General features: G+C 42.1%; 1 protein-coding gene across 1 annotated transcript in view; it reads right to left on the bottom strand.

The window, feature by feature from the left end:
* The window catches only part of LOC115134127 (guanine nucleotide-binding protein G(i) subunit alpha-1), a 70,851-nt gene extending 50,500 nt beyond the window's left edge, over positions 1-20,351 (bottom strand). Inside the window, exon 1 of the mRNA XM_029667793.1 lies at positions 19,896-20,351. Within this exon, the coding sequence (XP_029523653.1) occupies positions 19,896-20,013 (118 nt within the window). The 5' untranslated portion in view covers positions 20,014-20,351. The remainder of the gene's footprint in view (positions 1-19,895) is intronic.
* Positions 20,352-23,765: the final 3,414 nt, after the last annotated feature.

Raw genomic sequence — 23,765 nt, 5'->3', positions numbered from 1 at the left:
CACCTAAAGGACTCCCAGATCATGAGAAACAAGATTCTCTGGGTCTGATGAAACCAAGATTGGCCTGAATGCCAAGCGTCACATCTGGAGGAAACCTGGCACCATCCCTACGGTAAAGCACGGTGGCAGCAGCATCATGTTGTGGGAATGATTTTCAGCGGCAAGGACTGGGAGACTAGTCAGGATCGAGGCAAAGATGAACGGAGAAAAGTACAGAGAGATCCCTTGATGAAAACCTGCTCCAGAGTCCTCAGGACCTCAGACTGGGGTGAAGGTTCACCTGCCAACAGGACAAACGACCCTATGCACACAGCCAAGACAACACAGGAGTGGCTTCGGGACAAGTCTAAATGTCCTTGAGTGGCAAAGCCACAGCCCGGATTTGACCCTGATCGAAAATTGCTGGACAGACCTGAAAAAAACCTGTGCAGCTACGCTCTCCATCTGCAGAGAAGAATGGAAGAAACTCCCCAAACACAGGTGTACCAAGTTTGTAGCGTCATACCCAAGAAGACACAATGCTGTAATCTCTGCCAAAGGTGCTTCAATGTACCAAGTAAAGGGTTTGAATACTTATCACATTTATATAGAATTTGAGTTCATAAATTAGAAATAAAACAATAACTTTTTTTCTTGCCTAATGTTGACATGAATAACCTTTTAACCAATTCTGATATTTTGAATGTGATAGGCATATTGCACTGAATCATACATGGTTGTTAATGGCAGAATTTTGATAACACCCTAACTCTAAATCACTTTGGCACAGTAGGCATCAAATCACTTGTCAATAATGTTGCAGAAAATGTTTGAAGGGTCTATCATTTTCACCGAAAACAATCAAAGGTTAACATAGGCCCTAGGATGCTTTCAATTGCCCAAAGTATAGACATCTAAAAATAAAATACAAGTGATATTGCACTCCAAAGGGATAAGTTGAACTAACATGTAGGTTAATGAAATAATCAAAATAAGCCTAGTTGATACGTATTTTGCCATTTCATGTGAATTAGGCCTCATGCGAAATCATTGTCAAAATACTGTTGCATATAGGCCTAGATTATTTATGGATCCGTCATTACAAAATACCCCCAAAAAAAAAAACAATTCTACAACTACAAAGAAAGTCTGTCTATTGTGCAGGAACCACTGACTCACTGCCTACTTAATATGTCAACTAGATGGAACTCATAACTAAAAAGAAGATTCATGCATAGCTTTTATTTTTACTCATACGAGTAAAATGTTTATTCTCAGTACTTATGACCAATTTTCTATACTTGAGACACTTTGTGGATACAGCACCTGATACTGCAATTAAGCCCTGGCCTAGAACATGCCCGATATGCAGAGAACCCAATAGCTGGGAAAAGCTGCTTTAATGCCAGAGACCCTACTGGCTAATTGGGGCAGCTTCACAACAGTCAGGTAAGTTTGGTTCACCCAATCTTAGAGCTAAAGTGACTTCAGAAACTGTTCCACATTTTGTTGTGTTACAAAATTAATTTAAAATGGATTACATTCAATATGTGTATCACTGACTTACAATACCCCATAGTCAAAATTGAATTATGTTTTTAGAATTTTTGACAAATAAAAAAATTGAAAGCTGAAATGTCTTGTTAATAAGTATTAAATCCCTCTTATGGCAAGCCTTAAATTCAGGAGTAAAAATGTGCTTAACAAGTCACAAGTTGTATGGACTCAATGAGTGCAATAGTGTTTAACATATCTTTTTTAAACGCAGATGGAATTAAAAACATACATTATTGTTTTCAACAAGGCACTGAAGTAATACTGCAAAAAATGTAGCAAAGCGATTAACACTGTTTTCAGAAAAAAAAAGTTGTTTGGGGCAAATCCAATAAATTACTGAGTACCATTCTCCATCATGTTATGGGTATGCTTGTAATCATTAAGGACTGGAGAGTTTCTCAGGATAAAAAAAATAAACATAATGGAGCTTAGCACAGACAAAATCCTAGAGGAAAACCTGGTTTATTCTGATTTCCAGACTCCGGGAGATTAATTCCCCTTTCAGCAGAACAATAATGTAAAACCAGTGGTATAAAGTACTTACATACAAATATTTTATAATACTACTTAAGTGGTTTGTGGCATTTATATTTTTGCCAACTTTTACTTCACAACATTCCTAAAGAATATATAATGTACTCCATACATTTTCCCTGACACCCAAAAGTACTCGTTACGTTTTGACATGAAAATGGTCCAATTAACACGCTTATCAACATAACATCCCTGGTCATCCCTACGCCTCTGATCTGGCGGACTCACCAAACACAAATGCTTCGTTTGTTGGTGTGTGCCCCTGGTTATCCGTCAATTTAAATTAAATAAAAACATGGAAAATGTGCCATCTGGTTTGCATAATAAAGAATTTTAAATGGTTTATACTTAAGTACATTTTAGCAATTCCATTTACTTTTGATTCTTAAGTATATTTAAAACCAAATACTTTTAGACTTTTACTCCAGTAGTATTTTACTGGGTGACTTTCACTTGACTCATTTTCTATTAAGATATCTTTTACTTATGTATGACAATGGAGTACCTTTTCCCCAACACTGCCTAAAACAAGGCCAAATCTACACGGAAGTTGCTTACCAAGTAGACAGAGAATGTTCCTAAGTGGAAGAGTTACAGTTTTGACTTAAATCTACAGCAAGACTGTAGATATGATTGTTTAACAATGATCAACAACCAATTTCACAGAGCTTGAATAATTTTGAAAAAAAAAGAAAATGGGCAAATGTTGTACAATCCAGGGGTGGAAAGCTCTTGGAGACTTACCCAGAAAGACTCATCTGTAATCACTGCCGATGGTGCTTCTACAAAGTATTGACTCGGGTGTGGGTACTTACAATATGTAAATTAGATATTTCTGTATTTCATTTTCAATAAATTTCCAAACATTTCTAAAAACATGTATTCAATTTGTCATTGTGTGTAGATGGGTGAGAGAATATCAATTTTGAATTCAGGCTGTAACAACAAAATGTGGAATAAGTCAAAGGGTATGAATACTTTCTGAAGGAACTGTAGGAGAGTTCAGTTCATCCCCAAGCCTTAGAGCCAGGTAAGTTTAATTAATAATGCCTAGGTCTTCCAGCAGCAGTCAGGTGAGTGGTTCATCATGCCCCAGTTGCGTTTGTTCAGCCCGCTGTTGACCTCACTGCTGGTAATGTGAACCAGCCTGTGCATGTTGCCAAGCAACCGCCAACCACCAACTGGAGAGACAGGACTACCAAATGGGTGAGGAAGGTGTCTAACACAATATACTCAAAGATATAAATGAAGTTCATGGGTAAAAAATAAACTTACATATTTTTCTAATTGATACAGAATATTATAACATCCCTGAAAGGCAATAATAGGAAATGATCAAAGTAATATGATTGTGTCTCTGGTTGTATTTATTATACTGAACAAAAATAAAACTCAATGTGAAGTGTCTCATGTTTTTGTTTTATTTCACTAATTGGTAGTTAGTCTTGTCTCATCGCTGCAACTCCCCTACGGACTCGGGAGAGGCAAAGGTCGAGAGCCATGCGTCCTCCAAAACACGACCCTGCAAGCCGCACGGCTTCTTGACACACTGCTCGCTTAACCTGGAAGCCAGCCGCACCAATGTGTGGGAGGAAACACTGTCCAACTGACGACCGACGTCAGCTTGCAGGCACCACAAGACACTAGAGCACGAGTCCAGGAAATCCAGGCCAGCCAAACCCTCCCCTAACCCTGACGACGCTGGGCCAATTGTGCACCGACTCATGGGTCTCCCTGTCACGGCCGGCTGTGACACAGCCTGGGATTGAACCGGAGGCTGTAGTGACACCTCAGCACAGCCTTAGACCACTGCACCACTTAATGAGCTGAAATAAAAGATCCAATAAGCACAAAAAGCTTATTTCTCAAATTTTGTGCACAAATTGATTTACATCCATTAGTGAGCATTTTTCCAAGGCCAAGATAATACATCCCCCTGGCAGGTGTGGAATATCAAGACGCTGATTAAACAGCATGACCATTACACAGGTACACCTTGTACTGGGGACAAAAGGCCACAAAAAAAAAGTGCAGTTGAGTCACATAACAAGTCACGTGCAATTGGCATGCCGACAGCAGGAATGTCCACAAGAGCTGCTGACAGAGAATGGAATGTTAATTTCTCTACCAAATGTTAATTTCTCTTATATGTCTAACCGGCTTCACAAACGCAGACGACCGTGTAACCACGCCAGCCCAGGACATCCACATCCGGTTTCTTCACATGCGGGATGGTTTGAGACCAATCACTCAGACAGAAATACTCCTCAGTTTCATCAGCTATCTGTAATAAAGCCCTTTTGTGGGTAAAGACACACTAATTGGCTGGGCCCGGCTCCCCAGTGGGTGGGCCTAGGCCCGACAATGGCTGTGCCCCTGCCCAGTCATGTGAAATCCACAGATTAGGACCTAATTTATTTATTTAAATTGACTGATATGAATTGTAAACCCAGTAAAACCGTTGAAATTGTTGCGTTTATATTTTTGTTCAATATATTTACTTTTCTTTGGTCTTTTGTGATATTTGTATATTGTTCTGTACAATGTTCGTGTGATGCAATAAAAATACTTATGGCCATCCAAAGTTTAGGCTAAATCACAAGTTTAGGGAAGAAAGACTGGGGTAGACATTTCCTAGAGGCTTTGGGTAGCACTTTTTGCAACAGATGTGTGTAATGTAGCTCATCATGGCCCTCAAAGGCAAGCATGCCAGGTACACTGGCCCCTTTCCAATTTGCCTAACACTGCAACAGATCCACGGAAGATGCCGTTGCCATCGCTATTCACACGACCGTAGGACATCTGGACAAAAGGAACACCTGTGAGAATGCTGTTCATTGACTACAGTTCAGCATTCAACAGTAGTGATGCACCGATATGACATTTTTGGCCGATATTGATATCCAATATTTCCCTTACCAAAAAAAAACATACCCAATATTTAAAAAATGTGCAGCCTTTTAACAATTTAACTGTACTAGAATGCTCAACACACACACGGACACAAAGGTCTAAGGCACTGCGTGTCTCAGTGCAAGAGATGTCACTACAGTCCCTGGTTCGAATCCAGGCTGTGATTGGGAGTCCCATAGGGCAGCGCACAATTGGCCCAGAGTCGTCTGGCCAGTCATTTTAAATAAGAATTGGTTCTTAACTGACTTGCCTAGTTAAATAAAAAGTTACACACACAAACACTGACCAAAAAGTTATTTTGTTGGAATTTATATATGTCCCCAACTAGGGGGCACTATTTTTAATTTTGGAAAAATAACGTTCCCAAAGTAAACCGCCTATTTCTCAGGACCACATGCTAGAATATTCATATAATTGACAGCTTAGGATAGAAAACACTGAAGTTTCCAAAACGGTAAAATTATTGTCTGTGAGTATAACAGAACTGATATTGCAGGCGAAATCCTGAGAAAAATCCAATCAGGAAGTGACTCTTTTTTTGAAACCCCTGTCTTTCTATGCATCCCTATTGCCCATTGAAAGGGCTATGAACCAGATTTTCTGTGGCTTCCCTAAGGTGTCTACAGACTTTAGACGTAGTTTCAGGCCTTTATTTGGAAGGATGAGCATAAACGACTACATTGCGTCAGTGGCCAGCTGAGGGCTATCAGAGTGATTCTTGCGTAAAAGACAGAGGTAGTCATTTTTCCTCTCGCTCCTACTGAAAAGCCAATTGTCCTGGTTGATATATTATCGAATAGATATTTGAAAAACACCTTGAGGATTGATTATAAAAGGTTTGCCATGTTTCTGTCGATATTATGGACATAATTTGGATTTTTTTCGCCGATGTCATGACCGCTATTTCCGGTGGATTTCTCAACACAACGTGACCAACAAAAGGAGGTATTTTGGGTATAAAAATAATCTTTATGGATCAAAAGGAACATTTGCTGTCTAACTGGGAGTCTCGTCAGTGAACACATCCGAAGATCAAAGATAAACGGTTAATTTGATTGCTTTTCTGATTTTTGTGAAAAAGCTTCCTGCTGCTAGCTGGACATAATGCTATGCTAGGCTATCGATAAACTTACACAAACGCTTGTCTTACTTTGGCTGTAAAGCATAATTTCAAAATCTGAGATGACAGGGTGATTAACAAAAGGCTAAGCTGTGTTTCACTATATTTCACTTGTGATTTAATGAATATGAATATTTTCTAGTAATATTTTTTGACCGTTGCGCTATGCTAATTACATTTACATTTAAGTCATTTAGCAGACGCTCTTATCCAGAGCGACTTACAAATTGGTGCGTTCACCTTAAGACATCCAGTGGAACAGCCACTTTACAATAGTGCATCTAAATCTTTTAAGGGGGGGTGAGAAGGATTACTTTATCCTATCCTAGATATTCCTGAAAGAGGTGGGGTTTCAGGTGTCTCCGGAAGGTGGTGATTGACTCCGCTGTCCTGGCGTCGTGAGGGAGTTTGTTCCACCATTGGGGGGCCAGAGCAGCGAACAGTTTTGACTGGGCTGCGCGGGAACTGTACTTCCTCAGTGGTAGGGAGGCGAGCAGGCCAGAGGTGGATGAACGCAGTGCCCTTGTTTGGGTGTAGGGCCTGATCAGAGCCTGGAGGTACTGAGGTGCCGTTCCCCTCACAGCTCCGTAGGCAAGCACCATGGTCTTGTAGCGGATGCGAGCTTCAACTGGAAGCCAGTGGAGAGAGCGGAGGAGCGGGGTGACGTGAGAGAACTTGGGAAGGTTGAACACCAGACGGGCTGCGGCGTTCTGGATGAGTTGTAGGGGTTTAATGGCACAGGCAGGGAGCCCAGCCAACAGCGAGTTGCAGTAATCCAGACGGGAGATGACAAGTGCCTGGATTAGGACCTGCGCTGCTTCCTGTGTGAGGCAGGGTCGTACTCTGCGGATGTTGTAGAGCATGAACCTACAAGAACGGGCCACCGCCTTGATGTTAGTTGAGAACGACAGGGTGTTGTCCAGGATCACGCCCAGGTTCTTAGCGCTCTGGGAGGAGGACACAATGGAGTTGTCAACCGTGATGGCGAGATCATGGAATGGGCAGTCCTTCCACGGGAGGAAGAGCAGCTCCGTCTTGCCGAGGTTCAGCTTGAGGTGGTGATCCGTCATCCACACTGATATGTCTGCCAGACATGCAGAGATGCGATTCGCCACCTGGTCATCAGAAGGGGGAAAGGAGAAGATTAATTGTGTGTCGTCTGCATAGCAATGATAGGAGAGACCATGTGAGGTTATGACAGAGCCAAGTGACTTGGTGTATAGCGAGAATAGGAGAGGGCCTAGAACAGAGCCCTGGGGACGCCAGTGGTGAGAGCGCGTGGTGAGGAGACAGATTCTCGCCACGCCACCTGGTAGGAGCGACCTGTCAGGTAGGACGCAATCCAAGCGTGGGCCGCGCCGGAGATGCCCAACTCGGAGAGGATGGAGAGGAGGATCTGATGGTTCACAGTATCGAAGGCAGCCGATAGGTCTAGAAGGATGAGAGCAGAGGAGAGAGAGTTAGCTTTAGCAGTGCGGAGCGCCTCCGTGATACAGAGAAGAGCAGTCTCAGTTGAATGACTAGTCTTGAAACCTGACTGATTTGGATCAAGAAGGTCATTCTGAGAGAGATAGCGGGAGAGCTGGCCCAGGACGGCACGTTCAAGAGTTTTGGAGAGAAAAGAAAGAAGGGATACTGGTCTGTAGTTGTTGACATCGGAGGGATCGAGTGTAGGTTTTTTCAGAAGGGGTGCAACTCTCGCTCTCTTGAAGACAGAAGGGACGTAGCCAGCGGTCAGGGATGAGTTGATGAGCGAGGTGAGGTAAGGGAGAAGGTCTCCGGAAATGGTCTGGAGAAGAGAGGAGGGAATAGGGTCAAGCGGGCAGGTTGTTGGGCGGCCGGCCGTCACAAGACGCGAGATTTCATCTGGAGAGAGAGGGGAGAAAGAGGTCAGAGCACAGGGTAGGGCAGTGTGAGCAGAACCAGCGGTGTCGTTTGACTTAGCAAACGAGGATCGGATGTCGTCGACCTTCTTTTCAAAATGGTTGACGAAGTCATCTGCAGAGAGGGAGGAGGGGGGGGGGGGAGGAGGATTCAAGAGGGAGGAGAAGGTGGCAAAGAGCTTCCTAGGGTTAGAGGCAGATGCTTGGAATTTAGAGTGGTAGAAAGTGGCTTTAGCAGCAGAGACAGAAGAGGAAAATGTAGAGAGGAGGGAGTGAAAGGATGCCAGGTCCGCAGGGAGGCGAGTTTTCCTCCATTTCCGCTCGGCTGCCCGGAGCCCTGTTCTGTGAGCTCGCAATGAGTCGTCGAGCCACGGAGCAGGAGGAGTAATTAGTGTAGTTGATGACAATTCTCCCGGATCCGGGATGGGTAGTTCTAAACATAGTCAAAACCTATTTCTTTCACTTACTTGCTGTGCTGTTTTGTTGTTCATTGGTTTCATTCTCAACCAGGATTTCTATGGAACACCGTTTGGGTCTTTGAGTGTCATATAACACTATTTGACATGTCATATTACACTATTTGACATGTTATAAGCTTGTTGACCAATCAGGACCTGAATATGACTGCACGTCACAATTTAACACGTTCATACATTTGTTACGTAGTTATTACACCATCACTCGTATTCCATATGTCACAACGATTCATCGATACGTATGCTATGATGCTGGTTGTCTTGTGCACCTACAGTGCTGGTCATAAAAAAAAGCTAGCTAGCTCATGGACGCAAACAATGTTCCCCAAAAACATTGCAAAACGACAATCTGGGTGTCACCTAAAATAACCCTCATTTATAAGACAGTCCTTATTTGATTATGTGAAGCTAGGCACAATAAGGATTAGCCACAATAGCGGACTTTGCGGTTAGCCTTCAAAATAAAAGTATGGCATAATTCTACTATTTGTATTCATTTGCATCACTGTCAATGGCATACTTTTATTTTGAATGCAAACCGCAAATTCCACTATTCTGCCTAATCCTTATTGTGGTTAGCTTCACAACACATAATCCGGTCGAGCCTGACTAGCCAGATAAAGTTAGCTTTGGGCAACAGGGTTAAGTAGCTGGCTAACTATTTATTTTCATAAACTGAAGTTCAATTTCAAAAGGCGAACAACAAGTGGCCACCTAGCTAATGCTTACACACAAGGATTCCTAAATCATTGCTAAGAATAATGAAAATGACTGCAGTTTCTACTGGTCATTGTTTTCAGGCTGGTTGTATTGGTGCTAGCTAGGTACCAAGCTAAAGCTAGCTACCCCAGAAGTTGCGGTCAAACAAATTGCGTTATTACCAACACAGTATTGTAAACATATCGTTCGTGGCTGGTGTTTGCAGAATTTGTACAGCTTTGACAGTGCTACTGTATCTTTTTTGACATGCGAAGACCCAAACGGCATTCTATAGTATGTATGTCATGAAGCGAATAGAAGTGACGAAATTACTGTGCAACTCTGGTAGGTCAACATCTGAAAAATAGCGTGGTAGTGTGTACCGGTGCTCGACCAGTCGGCTAAAGCCAATATCACCCACGACAGAGAACTGCTGATTGTCAAGGGCAATGAATTCTATTATCTTGGCTTCAATGGATTTTGCATTCAAGTCGTCTCGCTGAATTTCTCTTGCTCTTTCTAAATGACTGCTCGACTTGTTGACTGCTCGATCCACACAGCAGACATTGTGTGGGCTAGGTTAGGAATGCTGTGTTGCACAACATTTTACGTGGCGTTATTACGTCATGTATCTACGTTATATAGGTATGCACGGTAGCTTTGACATCAGTTTTTAACATCGGTGTTAAACTAGATAATCGGGCCGATACCGATGTTGCCATTTTCAACCAATATCGACCAATTACGATATGTTCACCGATATATTGTGCATCCCTATTCAACATTATTGTCCCCTCCAAGATCGACACCTAGATCAGAGCCCTGGGTCTGGACACCAGCCTCTGGCAACTGGATCCTCGACTTCTTGACGGGCAGACCGCAGGCTGTGAGGATTGGCAAAGCTGATTGTTGATTTCAGGAAGCAGAAGAGGTTACATTCACCGATCTACGTCAATGGGACTGTAGTAGAGACTCACAAGTTCCACATCACAGAGGACTTACCATGGACCAACACCACCACTCTTGTCAAGAAGACAACAGCGTCTGTACTTCCTAAGGTGGCTGAAGAAGTTTGGCATGCCGCCCCAGGTCCTCTCCAAATACTACAGCTGCACCATTGAGAGCGGGCCTGACCGGCTTGATCACGGCATGGTACGGGACTTGCTCCATCCACAACCGCAAGGCCCTCCAGTGGTTGGTGAAGATAGCCCGTGCTTCCACTCATCCAGAACATCTACTCAAAACAGTGCCTGAGGAAGGCACGCAGCATCATCAAGGAACCCCCACACCCCAGCAACGAGTTATTCTCTCCCTTAACATCGGAGCATGACGTCTGATACAAACAGGCTTAGAAACCGTTTCTGGATAAGGAGTCGTGCAAATGGTTTAAGAAATATTTGACAGACAAGACACAGTGTGTGCTTTCTGATGGTGTCAAGTCCAGTTTCCTCTACTATGAAAGGTGTACTGCAGGGGTCAATTTAAAACCTGTTCTCTTCACAATTTTCATAAATATTGGTCTATGTATTATATCCTGTAATATTCATCTGTATGCAGAAGATAAGTTTATGTATGCCATTGCACCAAATGTTTGTTGACCAAGCTGTTAGAGCTGCAATCCGATTGTTACATATAGAAACCTTGTTGATTTAAAACTTGTACTTAATAAGGGCAAAACTAAATAGATGTTCTCTAATTCACAGAAGTATTTGTCAGATGGGCTACATATTCACTCATTGGATGGTTCTTTCATCGAGTGGGTTCCCGTCTATAAATATCTGGGTGTTTGGATTGATAAAGATCTAATGTTTAAAAAAAAATATAATATATATATATATATACACTGATGCTAGTTAACCTGTTGAACCTATGGGGGCGCTGTGTCATTATTGGATAAAAAGACGTGCCCGTTTTAAGCGCAATATTTTGTCACGAAAAGATGCTCGACTATGCATGGAATTGACAGCCTTGGAAAGACAACTCTGACGTCTCCAAAACTGCAAAGATATTATCTGTGCGTGCCCCAGAACTAATGCAACAGGCGAAACCAAGATGAAGTTTCATACAGGAAATGCCCCGGATTCTGAAGGCGCTGTGTTCCAATGTCTCCTTATATGGCTGTGAATGCGCCAGGAATGAGCCTGCGCTTTCTGTCTATTCCCCGAGGTGTCTGCAGCATTGTGACGTGTTTGTAGGCATATCATTGGAAGATTGACCATAAGAGACTACATTTACCTGGTGTCCCGCCCGGTGTCCTGTAGGTCCATGCGCGTTCCATTTCTTCAGAATTGAAAGTAAACTGCCACGATGGATTTTATCGTCGATAGATATGTGAAAAACACCTTGAGGATTGATTCTAAACATCGTTTGCCATGTTTCTGTCGATATTATGGAGTTAATTTGGAAAAAAGTTCGCGTTTTAATGACTTATTATTTTATTTTTTTCCTTACCCAAACGCGATGAACAAAACGGAGCGATTAGTCGACACAAATAATATTTTTTGTAAAAACGGAACATTTGCTATCTAACAGAGTCTCCTCATTGAAAACATCTGAAGTTCTTCAAAGGTAAATGATTTTATTTGAATGCTTTTATGGTTTTGTGGTAAATGTTGCATGCTGAATGCTAATGCTAAATGGTACGTTAGCCATCAATACTGTTACACAAATGCTTGTTTTGCAATGGTTGAGAAGCATATTTTGAAAATCTGAGATGACAGTGTTGTTAACAAAAGGCTAAGCTTGAGAGCAAATAGATTCATTTCATTTCATTTGCAATTTTCATGAATAGTTAACGTTGCGTTATGGTAATGAGCTTGAGGCTGTAGTCACGATACCGGATCCGGGATGGCTCGACGCAAGAAGTTAAGAAGCTAAAATTTAAAGTGGACTTAAGAAATAAAATGTTGCCTCTCCATGAACAGCAGGAAGCAGATTGACTGTACAATGTTCCTGCCAGTTCTTGACTATGGCGACACCATTTACCAGAATGCAGCAGCCACTACTCTTAAACCTTTGGATGCCGTCTACAATAGCGCACTTCGTTTTATTACAGGTGACAGTTTTGATACTCATCACTGCATCCTGTATCAGAGGGTCTGCATGGACCTCACTAAAATCCCATAGATCACTTCATTACGCCCTTCTCGTTTACAAAGATCTGATCCACAAGCTTCCAACATAGCTCACAAAAATATGAGATACCAAACCCGTTCGAATGAGAGGTCCTGCTTGTCTCTACAGTTTGGTAGTTAACTTTTAGTTAACGCAGCAGTTATGGAATACCTTATAAAACAAATTACAACCTGGATTCCCTGGTGCTGATAGGGCAGTTTAAAACTCTTGTTGAATAAGTTCACTGAAGAGCGCAACGGTTTCAATTGATTTGTACAACTTGTTGTAATAACCTGATACAATGCATTTATAGCCATCTTGAAGTTATTTTTTGTTGTTGTATCGAATTAATTTTTTGGTCCTTAGGGCACCATTATAAAATGAGACAGGTCTCAAATTGAGTTCCACTGAACATGTAAAAGTTACTAAAAAATATCTACAAGTGAGACTGCTGAACACTTGAACGACGACCTGCTCTGATTCTCCGCACCTTAACACACGTCACAACTGCTGCTTCCAGACTCCTATTAAACACTTGACCCCCACATGTAAATATTGTTCTATAAAATTGTGCCTTCCTGTACTATACTTAAGCTAAAATGTTTATTATATTCTGCAATTTACTATGTTCGTATTCCTATTTTTTAAAATGTACTATTCCTTATTGTTGCTGCATTGTCAATAAGGAACGTACAAGTAAGCAATCTTTTGATGATGTATACCATGCATATTCCGTACATGTACTCCTCACTGTCAACGGCATTTATTTTCAGCAAACTTAACATGTGTAAACATTTGTATGAACATATGATTTAACAACTGAGACAAACTGAACAAGTTCCACAGACATGTGACTAACAGAAATTGAATGTGTCCCTGAACAAAGGGGGGTCAAAATCAAAAGTAACAGTATCTGGTGTGGCCACCAGCTGGATTAAGTACTGCAGTGCATCTCCTCCTCATGAACTGCACCAGTTATTGCTGTGAGATGTTACCCCACTCTTCCACCAAGGCACCTGCAAGTTCCACATGGCTATGCCTCACCCTCCAATCCAACAGGTCCCAGATGTGCTCAGTGGAACAGAGTTCGGGCTCGTCACTGGCCATGGCAGAACACTGACATTCCAGTCTTGCAGGAAATCACGCACAGAACGAGCAGTATGGCTTGTGGGATTGTCATGCTGGAGGGTCATGTCAGGATGAGCCTGCAGGAAGGGTACCACATGAGGGAGGAGGATGTCTTCCCTGTAACGCACAGCGTTGAGATTGCCTGCAATGACAACAAGCTCAGTACGATGATGCTGTGACACACCGCCCCAGACCACGACGGACCCTCCACCTCCAAATCGATCCCGCTCCAGAGTACAGCCCTCGGTGTAACGCTCATTCCTTCGATGATAAACGCAAATCTAACCATCACCCCTGGTGAGACAAAACCGTGACTCGTCAGTGAAGAGCACTTTTTGCCAGTCCTGTCTGGTCCAGCGACGGTGGATTTGTGCCCATAGGCGACGTTGTGGCCGGTGATGTAAGGCAGGTCCTTACCAGACAACAGGCCTACAGACCTCAGCCCAGCCTCTCTCAGCCTATTGCGGACAGTCTGAGCACTGATTGAGTGATTGTGCATTCCTGGTATAACTCGGGCAGTTGTTGCTATCCTGTACCTGTCCCGCAGGTGTGATGTTTGGATGTACTGATCCTGTGCAGCTGTTACATGTGGTCTGCCACTGTGAGGACGATCAGCTGTCCGTCCTGTCTCCTAGTAGCCCTGTCTTAGGCGTCTCACAGTACGGACATTGCAATTTATTGCCCTGGCCACATCTGCGGTCCTCATGCCTCCTTGCAGCAAGCCTAAGTTACGTTCACACAGATGAGCAGGGACCCTGACCATCTTTCTTTTGGTGTTTTTCAGCAGTCAGTAGAGAGGCCTCTTTAGTGTCCTAAGTTTTCATAACCATAACCTTAATTGCCTACCTTAATTGTCTGTAAGCCATTAGTGTCTTAACAACAGTTCCACAGGTGCATTAATTGTTTATGGTTCTTTGAACAAGCATAGAAAATAGAGTTTAAACCATTTACAATGAAGTTATTTGGATTTTTACAAATTATCATTGAAAGACAGGGTCTGGAAAAAAGGGACAATTATTTTTTTTGCTGAGTTTATAACTAATAAAACTTTAACACTAGACTATTGGAGTTGTCAATGGACATTCTCTGGGAAGCCAGGGTGTGGAGGCGGAGTCTTTGCATGTAAACACACCACACAGACAGCACTCCTGAGCCCTATACTACAAATCAGTTTTGAGGTGTTGGCAAAGTAACTTTGGTCAACTGAGTTCAAAATGGGATAACCTGTACCACGAAAGTGGCTCACCTTTTATCCAGGTACATTTCTATAGCAATGAATCCTTCAGAACTAACCTGTTCCGAGGCAGGCTAATACAGGGCTAACTCCACTTATCCTGAATGAAGTGCCTGAGACACAAGTTGAGGACCAATGAAATCTGATACCCTCCCAGTCACAAAGATTGTGTTATCTCCCCATTCATTTGAGAAAGACAACAGATTAAATATGTTATTAATCAAATGTGAAAAAAATATTACTGTTAAAATACCTATCACATTACACATTTAGTATGGAAGCAAATTCTGTCATTACTACGTTTTCACACGATTGTATTTAGAAATCTGAGAAAGCCAAACCAACAGTGGCAACCAAATATAGACATAATGGATGGCAGTTCCCATTCAAATCAAGACTGGCAGCTATTGCTAGCGTACCCATGAGTCTAACAGTAAAAGTGCCAGTGTTACAGGTTCCACAACCCTTTTATGGATTACGTCTATGGCCACAACAAGCTGTTCCACAGATAGGAGTGATAGGAGTGGGGGAAAAAGCGCTTGTGCATTGATAAGCACACCAAAGACTGCATTAACGATAACCTGAGTACTTCTAAATGCCTATATCACACCATAGCCTGCCGAATTTGAAAGATACCCTTTCTTTCAGTTACAAGCCCCAAGCAATATGCACCGTTGTGGTACGGATGAAGCCTGACCTGGAATGTGAGGCGAACTGAAGCTGGCTATTAGGGTTGCAAAGGGTCGGAAACTCTCAGGTGAATTTCCGGAATTTTTCCATGGGAAGTTTAACCCAGGAATTTTGCTTAAATTCATTTTAAAAAGTTAGCTTATGACAGTGAACCTTTTTTGTGGGGTACACAAGGCAATTCTAGGTCTTGTGGCATATTTTGGTTAAACTATCCCCAATTCAATGGAATTGCAACCCTCTGCATGCACAGTGCACTCTTACATCACATGTACAGCTGATTCTCAAGCGCTTGCACACTAATGAGATGCTATTGAGCACACACTACTAAACTCTGAGCCAAGGACTACATGCTTTCGGGTAAGTTTTGATTACAATACTTGGTGGGGTGAATATATTTTATATGACATACATTATTTTTTGTTAACTAGTAAATAGTAGCCTACAGCAAAGTGTAAATAATTTCTAACTTGTTAGTTTTTGCTACCATGTGGGCTTTTAGCTTGCTTGAGCCTGTTAACTGAGTGTTAATTGAACTGCTTCCATACATGTTTAATTTTAAAACATTTCTTACAAATGAGTTGTTTAATGTAACTGCTCAACTATTTATCTGTACATGGAATTGTATTTGTTTTTTTTTTACAGGAAAATGCCATGGGCACTATCTGATGTGTGGAGACATTTCACTGCAGCTAATGTAGAAGGACAATCTGTGTACATTTGCAAATACTGTGCCAAATCATGCAACAAAGATGCAAAATCATCTGGCCAAGTACATCAAGTGCCCTCAGCGCTCACAACAAGCAACCTCTGACAAAAGTCCCTCTACTTCTATCAAGGTGAAAATTATGAATCAGACACCTTATCGATAGCAACAGTTCATGGTCCTCCCGGAATTAGAAGTTTGACTCAATGGAGGAACGTAGTCAGAGAAATGCGGATGAATGTCTTGCTCGAGCTGTGTATGCAACTGGCTCACCTCTGATGCTCACAGGCAATGTGTATTGGAGGAGATTTCTGAATGTTCTTCGCCCAGCATACACCCCTCCAACCAGACATGCTTTATCCACTCATTTGCTGGATGCAGAGTTCAACAGACTACAAGTGAAGGTCAAGGAAATCAGATAAAGCAGACAATCAATGTATTGCAATCATCTCTGATGGGTGGTCGAATGTTCGTGGGCAAGGAATAATTATCGACATCTCCACCCCTCAACCAGTATTCTACAAGAGCACAGACACGGGACAACAGACACACAGGTCTTTACATTGAAGATGAGCTGAAGGCAGTCATCAATGACCTTGGACCACAGAAGGTATCTGCACTGGTGACAGACAGTGCTGTGAACATGAAGGCTGCTTGGTCTTAAGAGGAATCCTACCCTCACATCACACCCATTGGCTGTGCTGCTCATGCATTGAATCTGCTCCTCAGGGACATCATGGCACTGAAAACAATGGATACACTCTACAAGAGAGCCCGGGAAATGGTTAGGTATGTGAAGGGTCATCAAGTTATAGCAGCAATCTACCTCACCAAGCAAGGTGAGAAGAATAAGAGCACCACATTGAAGCTGCCCAGCAACACCATTTGGGGCGGCGTTGTCATCATGTTTGACAGTCTCCTGGAGGGGAAAGAGTCTCTCCAAGAACTGGCCATATCACAGTCTGCCGATATGGACAGCCCAATCAAGAGGATCCTCCTGGATGATGTATTTTGGGAGAGTGGTAAGCAGCCTGAAACCTATAGCAGTAGCCATTGTACGGATTGAGGGAGACAATGCCATCCTGTCTGATGTTCAGACTCTGCTTGCAGATATAAGGGAAGAAATCCGTACTACCCTGCCCACTTCACTGTTGCTCCAAGCAGAGGAAACTGCAGTTCTGGAATACATCAAAAAGTGTGAAGACTTCTGCCTGAAGCCCATACACACCACAGCATACATGTTGGACACCAACTATGCTGGCAAGAGCTTCCTGTCTGGAGCAGAGATCAACAAGGCCTATGGTGTCATCACTACCGTGTCTCGCCACCTTGGCCTGGATGAGGGCAAGGTTCTTGGCAGTCTGGTGAAATACACTTCCAAGCAAGGGCTTTGGGATGGAGATGCAATATGGCAGTTGTGCCAACATATCTCATCAGCCACCTGGTGGAAGGGACTTGTGGATCTGAGGTTCTTTCCCCTGTTGCCTCCATCATCCTCCAAATCCCACCAACAGCAGCTGCCTCAGAGCACAACTGGTCCTTGTTTGGGAACACACACACCAAAGCACGCAACAGGCTGACCAATACAATGGTTGAAAAATTGGGGGCCACCCGGGCAAATGAGAGGCTTTTTGAGCCTGACAAGAGCCATCCTCAACAAGGTTGAAAAGTGACAGTGAAGATGAGGCCTCAGAATCTGATGTTCAAGAAGTGGACATTGAGGAGGAAAACATGGAAGCCTGAGAGGAAGACAACCAAAGCTTTAGTTTCTATACTATCATTTTACAGATGTATGTTGAAAACATTTTTGGGAGATGCGATGGATCATTCAATATTCGTAACTAAATTGTTTCTTTTTTATTTCTATTGGAAGGATTTAATCATTTGCAAGTATGTCTACTTATAAGGTAAAATATTTATGTTTCTGTCTCCATATGGTATGGTAAATATATGCAATGCAAAAAGCATGTACATTTAAATTGTATTAATATTAATTTGCATATATTCCCATTAATTCCCACAGAATGTTTCCACCACTGAATATTCCCCAAAATGTGCAACCCTACTGCCTATCTTTAAAATAAATAAAACATTTAATATTTTAATTGTACACACAAAACATACATCTATTCGAGAAGCAAACTGAGAAACATAATAAATGATAACGCCTGACCATCACACAAATAACGTGGGTAGTTGACTAACAAACAGACACATTATTATGCTGTGGGAAGCTAGCTAGCTATATGACTACTTAACCATAGGATGAATTCATTGCAGTTTTGTAGCCAGATTAGCTTGCCAGATACACTACATGACCAAAAGTATGTGGACACCTGCTCGTCTAACATCTCATTTCAAAACTTTGGGCTAACCCAGATTCGTCCGTCGGACTGCCGGGTGGTGAAGAATGATTCATCACGCCAGAGAACACGTTTCCACTGCTCCAGAGTCCAATGGTGGCAAGCTGGCGGCAAGCTTTACACCACTCCAGTCAATGCTTGGCATTGCGTATGGTGATCTTAGGTTTGTGAGCACTGCTCGGCCATGGAAACCCATTTCATGAAGCTTCCAACGATCAGCTCGTGGTGACAATTTGGAACTCTCTAGTGAGTGTTGCAACCAAGGAAAGACGATTTTTACACGCTAAGTGCTTCAGCAGTTGGTGGTCCCGTTCTGTGAGCTTGTGTGGCCTACCACTTTGCGGCAGAGCAGCTGCTGCTCCTAGACATTTCCACTTCACAATAACAGCACGTACAATTGACAGGGGCAGCTCTAGCAGGGCAGACATTTGACAAACTGACTTGTTGTAAAGGTGGTATCCTATAACGGTGCAACATTGAAAGTCATTGAGCTCTTCAGTAAGACCATCCACCCCCAATGTTTGTCTATGGAGAATGCATGGCTGTGTGCTCGATTGTATACACCTGTCAGCTACAGGTGTGGCTGAAATAGCCAAATCCACTCATTTGAAGGGGTGTCCACATACTTTTGTATATATAGTGTAGCTATGAATCATTATTTTTCAAGCTATCTGAGTGCACACACAGCTGAAAATTTGAGAGCCCTTTGTTCAATAAATCAGTGTCAATCAGAAAAACCTGGCTGTAGTAGCTCAAACAGCTTTGCTAAGGCAGTGCAAATCAAGACAGGATACTTTGGTTTACTAGCTAGGTAATGTAAACCACCTAGTTAATCTGATCATTGAGACTAACATTAACGTTAGTTAGCCGTGACACCTGAGTCACTGAGATACCTAGACGGATTTAGCTAGGCGTTTAAACTAAATTCCACCATTTACAATGGAGTTGAGCAGCAACTCGTGTAGGCGGACTGGAGCTCTACGTCACATAAAATGTATGTTTTATTAAAAACTACTGATTTCATCGCCCAAAGAATTTTCCGCAATTAAACACGACATTGTTGTGTGTACTTGCGGGATGTTCTTTAGGTGCTGAAATCAGTACAATAGTATATGATAAAACAATTTTATGTGACGTCAGAGCTCTAGTCCACTCACACTAATCCCCGCTCAACTCCATTGTACATCGTTGAGTTTAATCGGATAGGGATTAGCTAGCCAATAAGGCTAGGGATAGTTAACTAGCAAGCTTAGTTAGTTCATTGCCAGTAGGACTAACTCAACAGGACTAGCTAAATAGCTAACGTTAGCTAGAAATTTGAATGTGTTCATTTTTATTCCATTCATAAAAAGTTGCCAATATTGGCACTATCAAACTCTTGTACACCACCTGTATAAAACTAGTTAACATTAGCTGGGTATATAGCTAGCTAGTTAACCAAGGTTAGCGAACTAGCTAATTTTTCATTCAACCATTCGTTCAACACTCAGTCTTGGTCTCACCGAGCAGAAGCAGCTTAACCTCCCGTGCTGCTTTTTCCCCGTCGTCCCGTAAATTTCTGTCGATCATTTTACTGCGCTCCTGCGCCTGTTTATCATCCGTGCTCAGAGTACACCCCATCTTCAAGCCGATTCCCAAAACGTAACAGTTAAAAATACCAAATATACACAATGCAATAACATGCACAAGCTAAAACAAGGAGGGTGTCTCCCTCTGAGATTCAAACACGCCCTTGCCTCGCACCCAGTCTAGCCAAATAAATTGTTTCTCAGCCTCACTTCTAAAATTACTTTCCTTAAAAAAAGCTTTTCGTTGTGGTTTCTATTTATCTTCTATAACGATTTAAAAGTACTCAGATGATAATTTCACAATTTTAAAAAGATCAACGGTTAAGCAGCATTTTTTTGCCTGTTTGAGCTGTTGATCAATGGACTGTTTCCCGTTGTTCACGTACCCGATGTCTGCGCATGCGTGATAGCGCGCAGCCCTTCAAAATTGTATTTTCTGTCGGCACAGTGGCAGCTGGCCCAAAGATTTGACTATATACCCTACAAAGAGTGTAGATACAGTATCTGGATGAGGGTCCATTTCCCTGTTCAATTGCACTTTAATAGTCATTGATTTAACATCATCAATGTTCAATTCTAATTTAGAAAATGCTAATAATTCACAATATAGTTGATAATGTGTTGATATGTGATTATATGCTTTATAATGTCAAATGCATGGGGTTGACTGTGTAGGGCCTATGGAGAGGATCCAGACAGGCTAGCCAGCGTAATCTAAAATGGATTATCGAGGTTTAACGGAGACTAATGGAGATTAGGTATTAAATTAACTAATGAATGCCTTAATTTGCATGACTGATGTTTGTTTGTTTTTTGGCTGCTGCGGGGCATTGTGCCCAGTCAAGATGCTCAGTCATTTAGATGATGACACGTTGTAATGTTTTTATGGATCCCAAGACTCCCTGAAAAACAGTGTTAATATATCTGAATATTAATATATCTGAAGACGGTAGCCTATGTTTCACAGTCATATGTTGGGCCAAATTTAAAATCTCCATTCAATGTGTGCGTTTGTGTTCATACGTAGTAGATGTTTTGCGTGCAAGTGTTTGTGGAGATTTTAATTCATATTTAATTTATGCTGTCATAGTAACTGACATAGTTTATGAGCAGGAGTGGATTTGCATTGAAAGCTACTGCCGTAATAAGAGTTATACACAGCAGCCCTATATAATGTCAGACAGAGATGCTATTCAGGGCCATTGGTTGAAAGCAAAAATAAGCTTTCTTATTGGACATGTTCAGGTAGTAGCCTAACTTCCTGTTTCACTGTTTCTACACCTTGCCTACTGACATGACCCTGACATAAGGGACATAACCCTTGGGTAGTTCTTCACTCCAACCACATCCAGAGGGATTAGACATTCAAATGACTGTATCCTGACAGATGCCTAATGGGTCATAGAATACAGAGAGAGTGAACCTCAATCATAGAAGTAGAATGAGTAGAATGGACAAAGGACGTTCTAATCTAAGCAACTCTTTGTGGTGTGTGGACCACCACAGTCATAATGGGTCACGGCTGTCTATTTGGAATGTTTGATTATCTCATCTTTGCTCAGAATACTGTGCCTCTTTCAGGTCTTCACACATGCAGCTATGGCATATTCCAGATCCATTAAATATTGTGTAAATAGGTGGCTTCATTCTATTGTTTATATATCTATGGCTTCACCATAGATATAGTCACACAGGTGCAATGCTTAGATATATAAAAAAGGCAATGGGAGATATGGTCATAATCCTCCTCCTTGCTTTACATGGCATTTCCATTTCAGATGGGGCCTTACATGCAAACAAGTGGCAGAATTTTTTCGATCCACTCACATGGAAAGATTTTCCTAAGCAACCACACAGGATTAGAGAGCACAGACAAAAACAAAGACTTGGTAGGGCTCAACACAAGGGGCTTACATTTCAGCACAAAGTCTTATTTCCTTTTTCTCTGTTGTCACACATTTCTGTGCCCTCATTAGATTTATAATCTGAAGGGACAATTCACTGCTTTTAGACCTCAAATTCATTATCTACAACACCATACCAGTGTCTACTTGCGTTTGAGTAAACAAACTTGTTATAAAGTATAAAGATGGTCTGTGATTTTTAGTGAGATTAACACCGTGAGTTAAATCTGTGAATAGGAGTTGTACCAGTTTCTTAGGGGGTGAAGACAGGGCAAGAGACTTGTTTAGTTATACACAGGCTTGCCATGTGAACAACCCTATCACTAAGGTTCCAGTTAAGCTGTGCTTTCTTTTAGCAGTAAGTGATTGCACCCTCAATATGTGTGTATGTGTGAGGTTAATGGAGAGTTTAAATTAGTGCCTTGCTAGCACTGTGGTACTTATTATGCTCCCAAGAGAACATGATCTCCACGTGGGACTGACTAGAGTGTGTGTGTGTGTGTGTGACGTCTGTGTAATGTGCACAGGGTCCCACAGGGTGGAAAGAAATGCACAGACAGCCCAAAATGTTTCTATTCAATTTCCTTTAGGGCTCCTTTAGGGGTTACATAGTCTTCCCACTGAGGGATAAGATTCCTCATTCTCGACCCTCCCTCACAATCTCTCTACACCCTTTATCGATGCTCTGTCTATATCCATTTCTTCTGTCTTTCTTTCTACTCTACCCCCTTTGCTCCCTCACTCCAGGACCAGTAACTCCTTGCTATACAGCAGAGGTGGATAAACCAGGTCCAGAGGATCCACAGTATGTGCAGTCGTGTTCCAATCCAGCTTTAGAACATCTGAATAAATGAGTAATTGACCATGGTTAGTGTATTATTTAGATCAGTTGTGTTAGTAGTGCTGAGCAGGAACAAAAGTTGTCACAACCACAGCCCTCTAAAACCAGGGTTGGCCACAAAACATTTAACTGCAGCTTTAAACTATTTTGTTTAAACTATACCCATAATCCCATGTCATTATTCAAGTACACTAACAAGGTGTGTTGGGGTTACCATGAGAACAAATCACTGTCTGAGAGAGTAACTCAGACTTTTAGGAGGTTGAACTGCTAGTTGCACCATCACATGGTGTTGTGAAACAATGTCCCTTTGTGGTAGTAATATGATTGATTTGTGAGTTGCCCCTTGCACACCCTATAATTCTGTATTTCTTTGTGACTAATTTGTATACAGGTACTCCAGAAAAACCACATGCCTGATTGGCAGAAGAGTGGCAACCCTGATTAGAAGCACCTGCTGCTGTGTGGTTCTTTACAAATGCCTTTTTGAATTCAAAGAAAATTGTACCTACATACTGAAGAAGGCGGTAAAGCTGAAACGCTATCCCTGATCTTTTTGAGTGCAAAGCTATTACACCTCTTTGTTAATAAGATGAACAACAGCCTGGTGAGCATTTGGAACTGAGGATGTCACCCCTTTTCACTAATCTTGACCATGTTTCTACTATAAATGGCCATGCTGGTCAAGAGTGTTAGTCTTGATATCAGGCTGGTCTCTAGGTCTAAGTCTGGGTCTTGTCTTGATAAACAGGGTCTTGTAGGTCTCTCTGTGTCAAGAGGCTGTGTCTTGGTCTGGTCAGGTCAGGTCTGGTCTTGGTCAGACTCCCATCTCTGCTGTCAGCTGGTGGTGTCCCGTCAGTACTAAAACACTTAAACAATTATCCACTAGATGGCAGTGAAGTCGCTGAAAGACAACTCTAATCTAGGCAGCAGGTCAAATCAAATCCAATTTTATTAGTCACATGCACCGAAATATAACAACTGTAGATCTTACTGTGAAATGCTTACTTACGAGCCCTAAACCAACAATGCAGTTCAAGAAATAGAGTTAAGAAAAGA

The sequence above is a fragment of the Oncorhynchus nerka genome, linkage group LG9a (genome assembly GCF_034236695.1).
Source record: "Oncorhynchus nerka isolate Pitt River linkage group LG9a, Oner_Uvic_2.0, whole genome shotgun sequence".
In the NCBI taxonomy this organism is placed as follows: Eukaryota; Metazoa; Chordata; class Actinopteri; order Salmoniformes; family Salmonidae; genus Oncorhynchus; species Oncorhynchus nerka.
The sequence above is the reverse complement of the archived record's forward strand: the minus strand, read 5'-3'. Positions and strand labels throughout refer to the sequence as shown.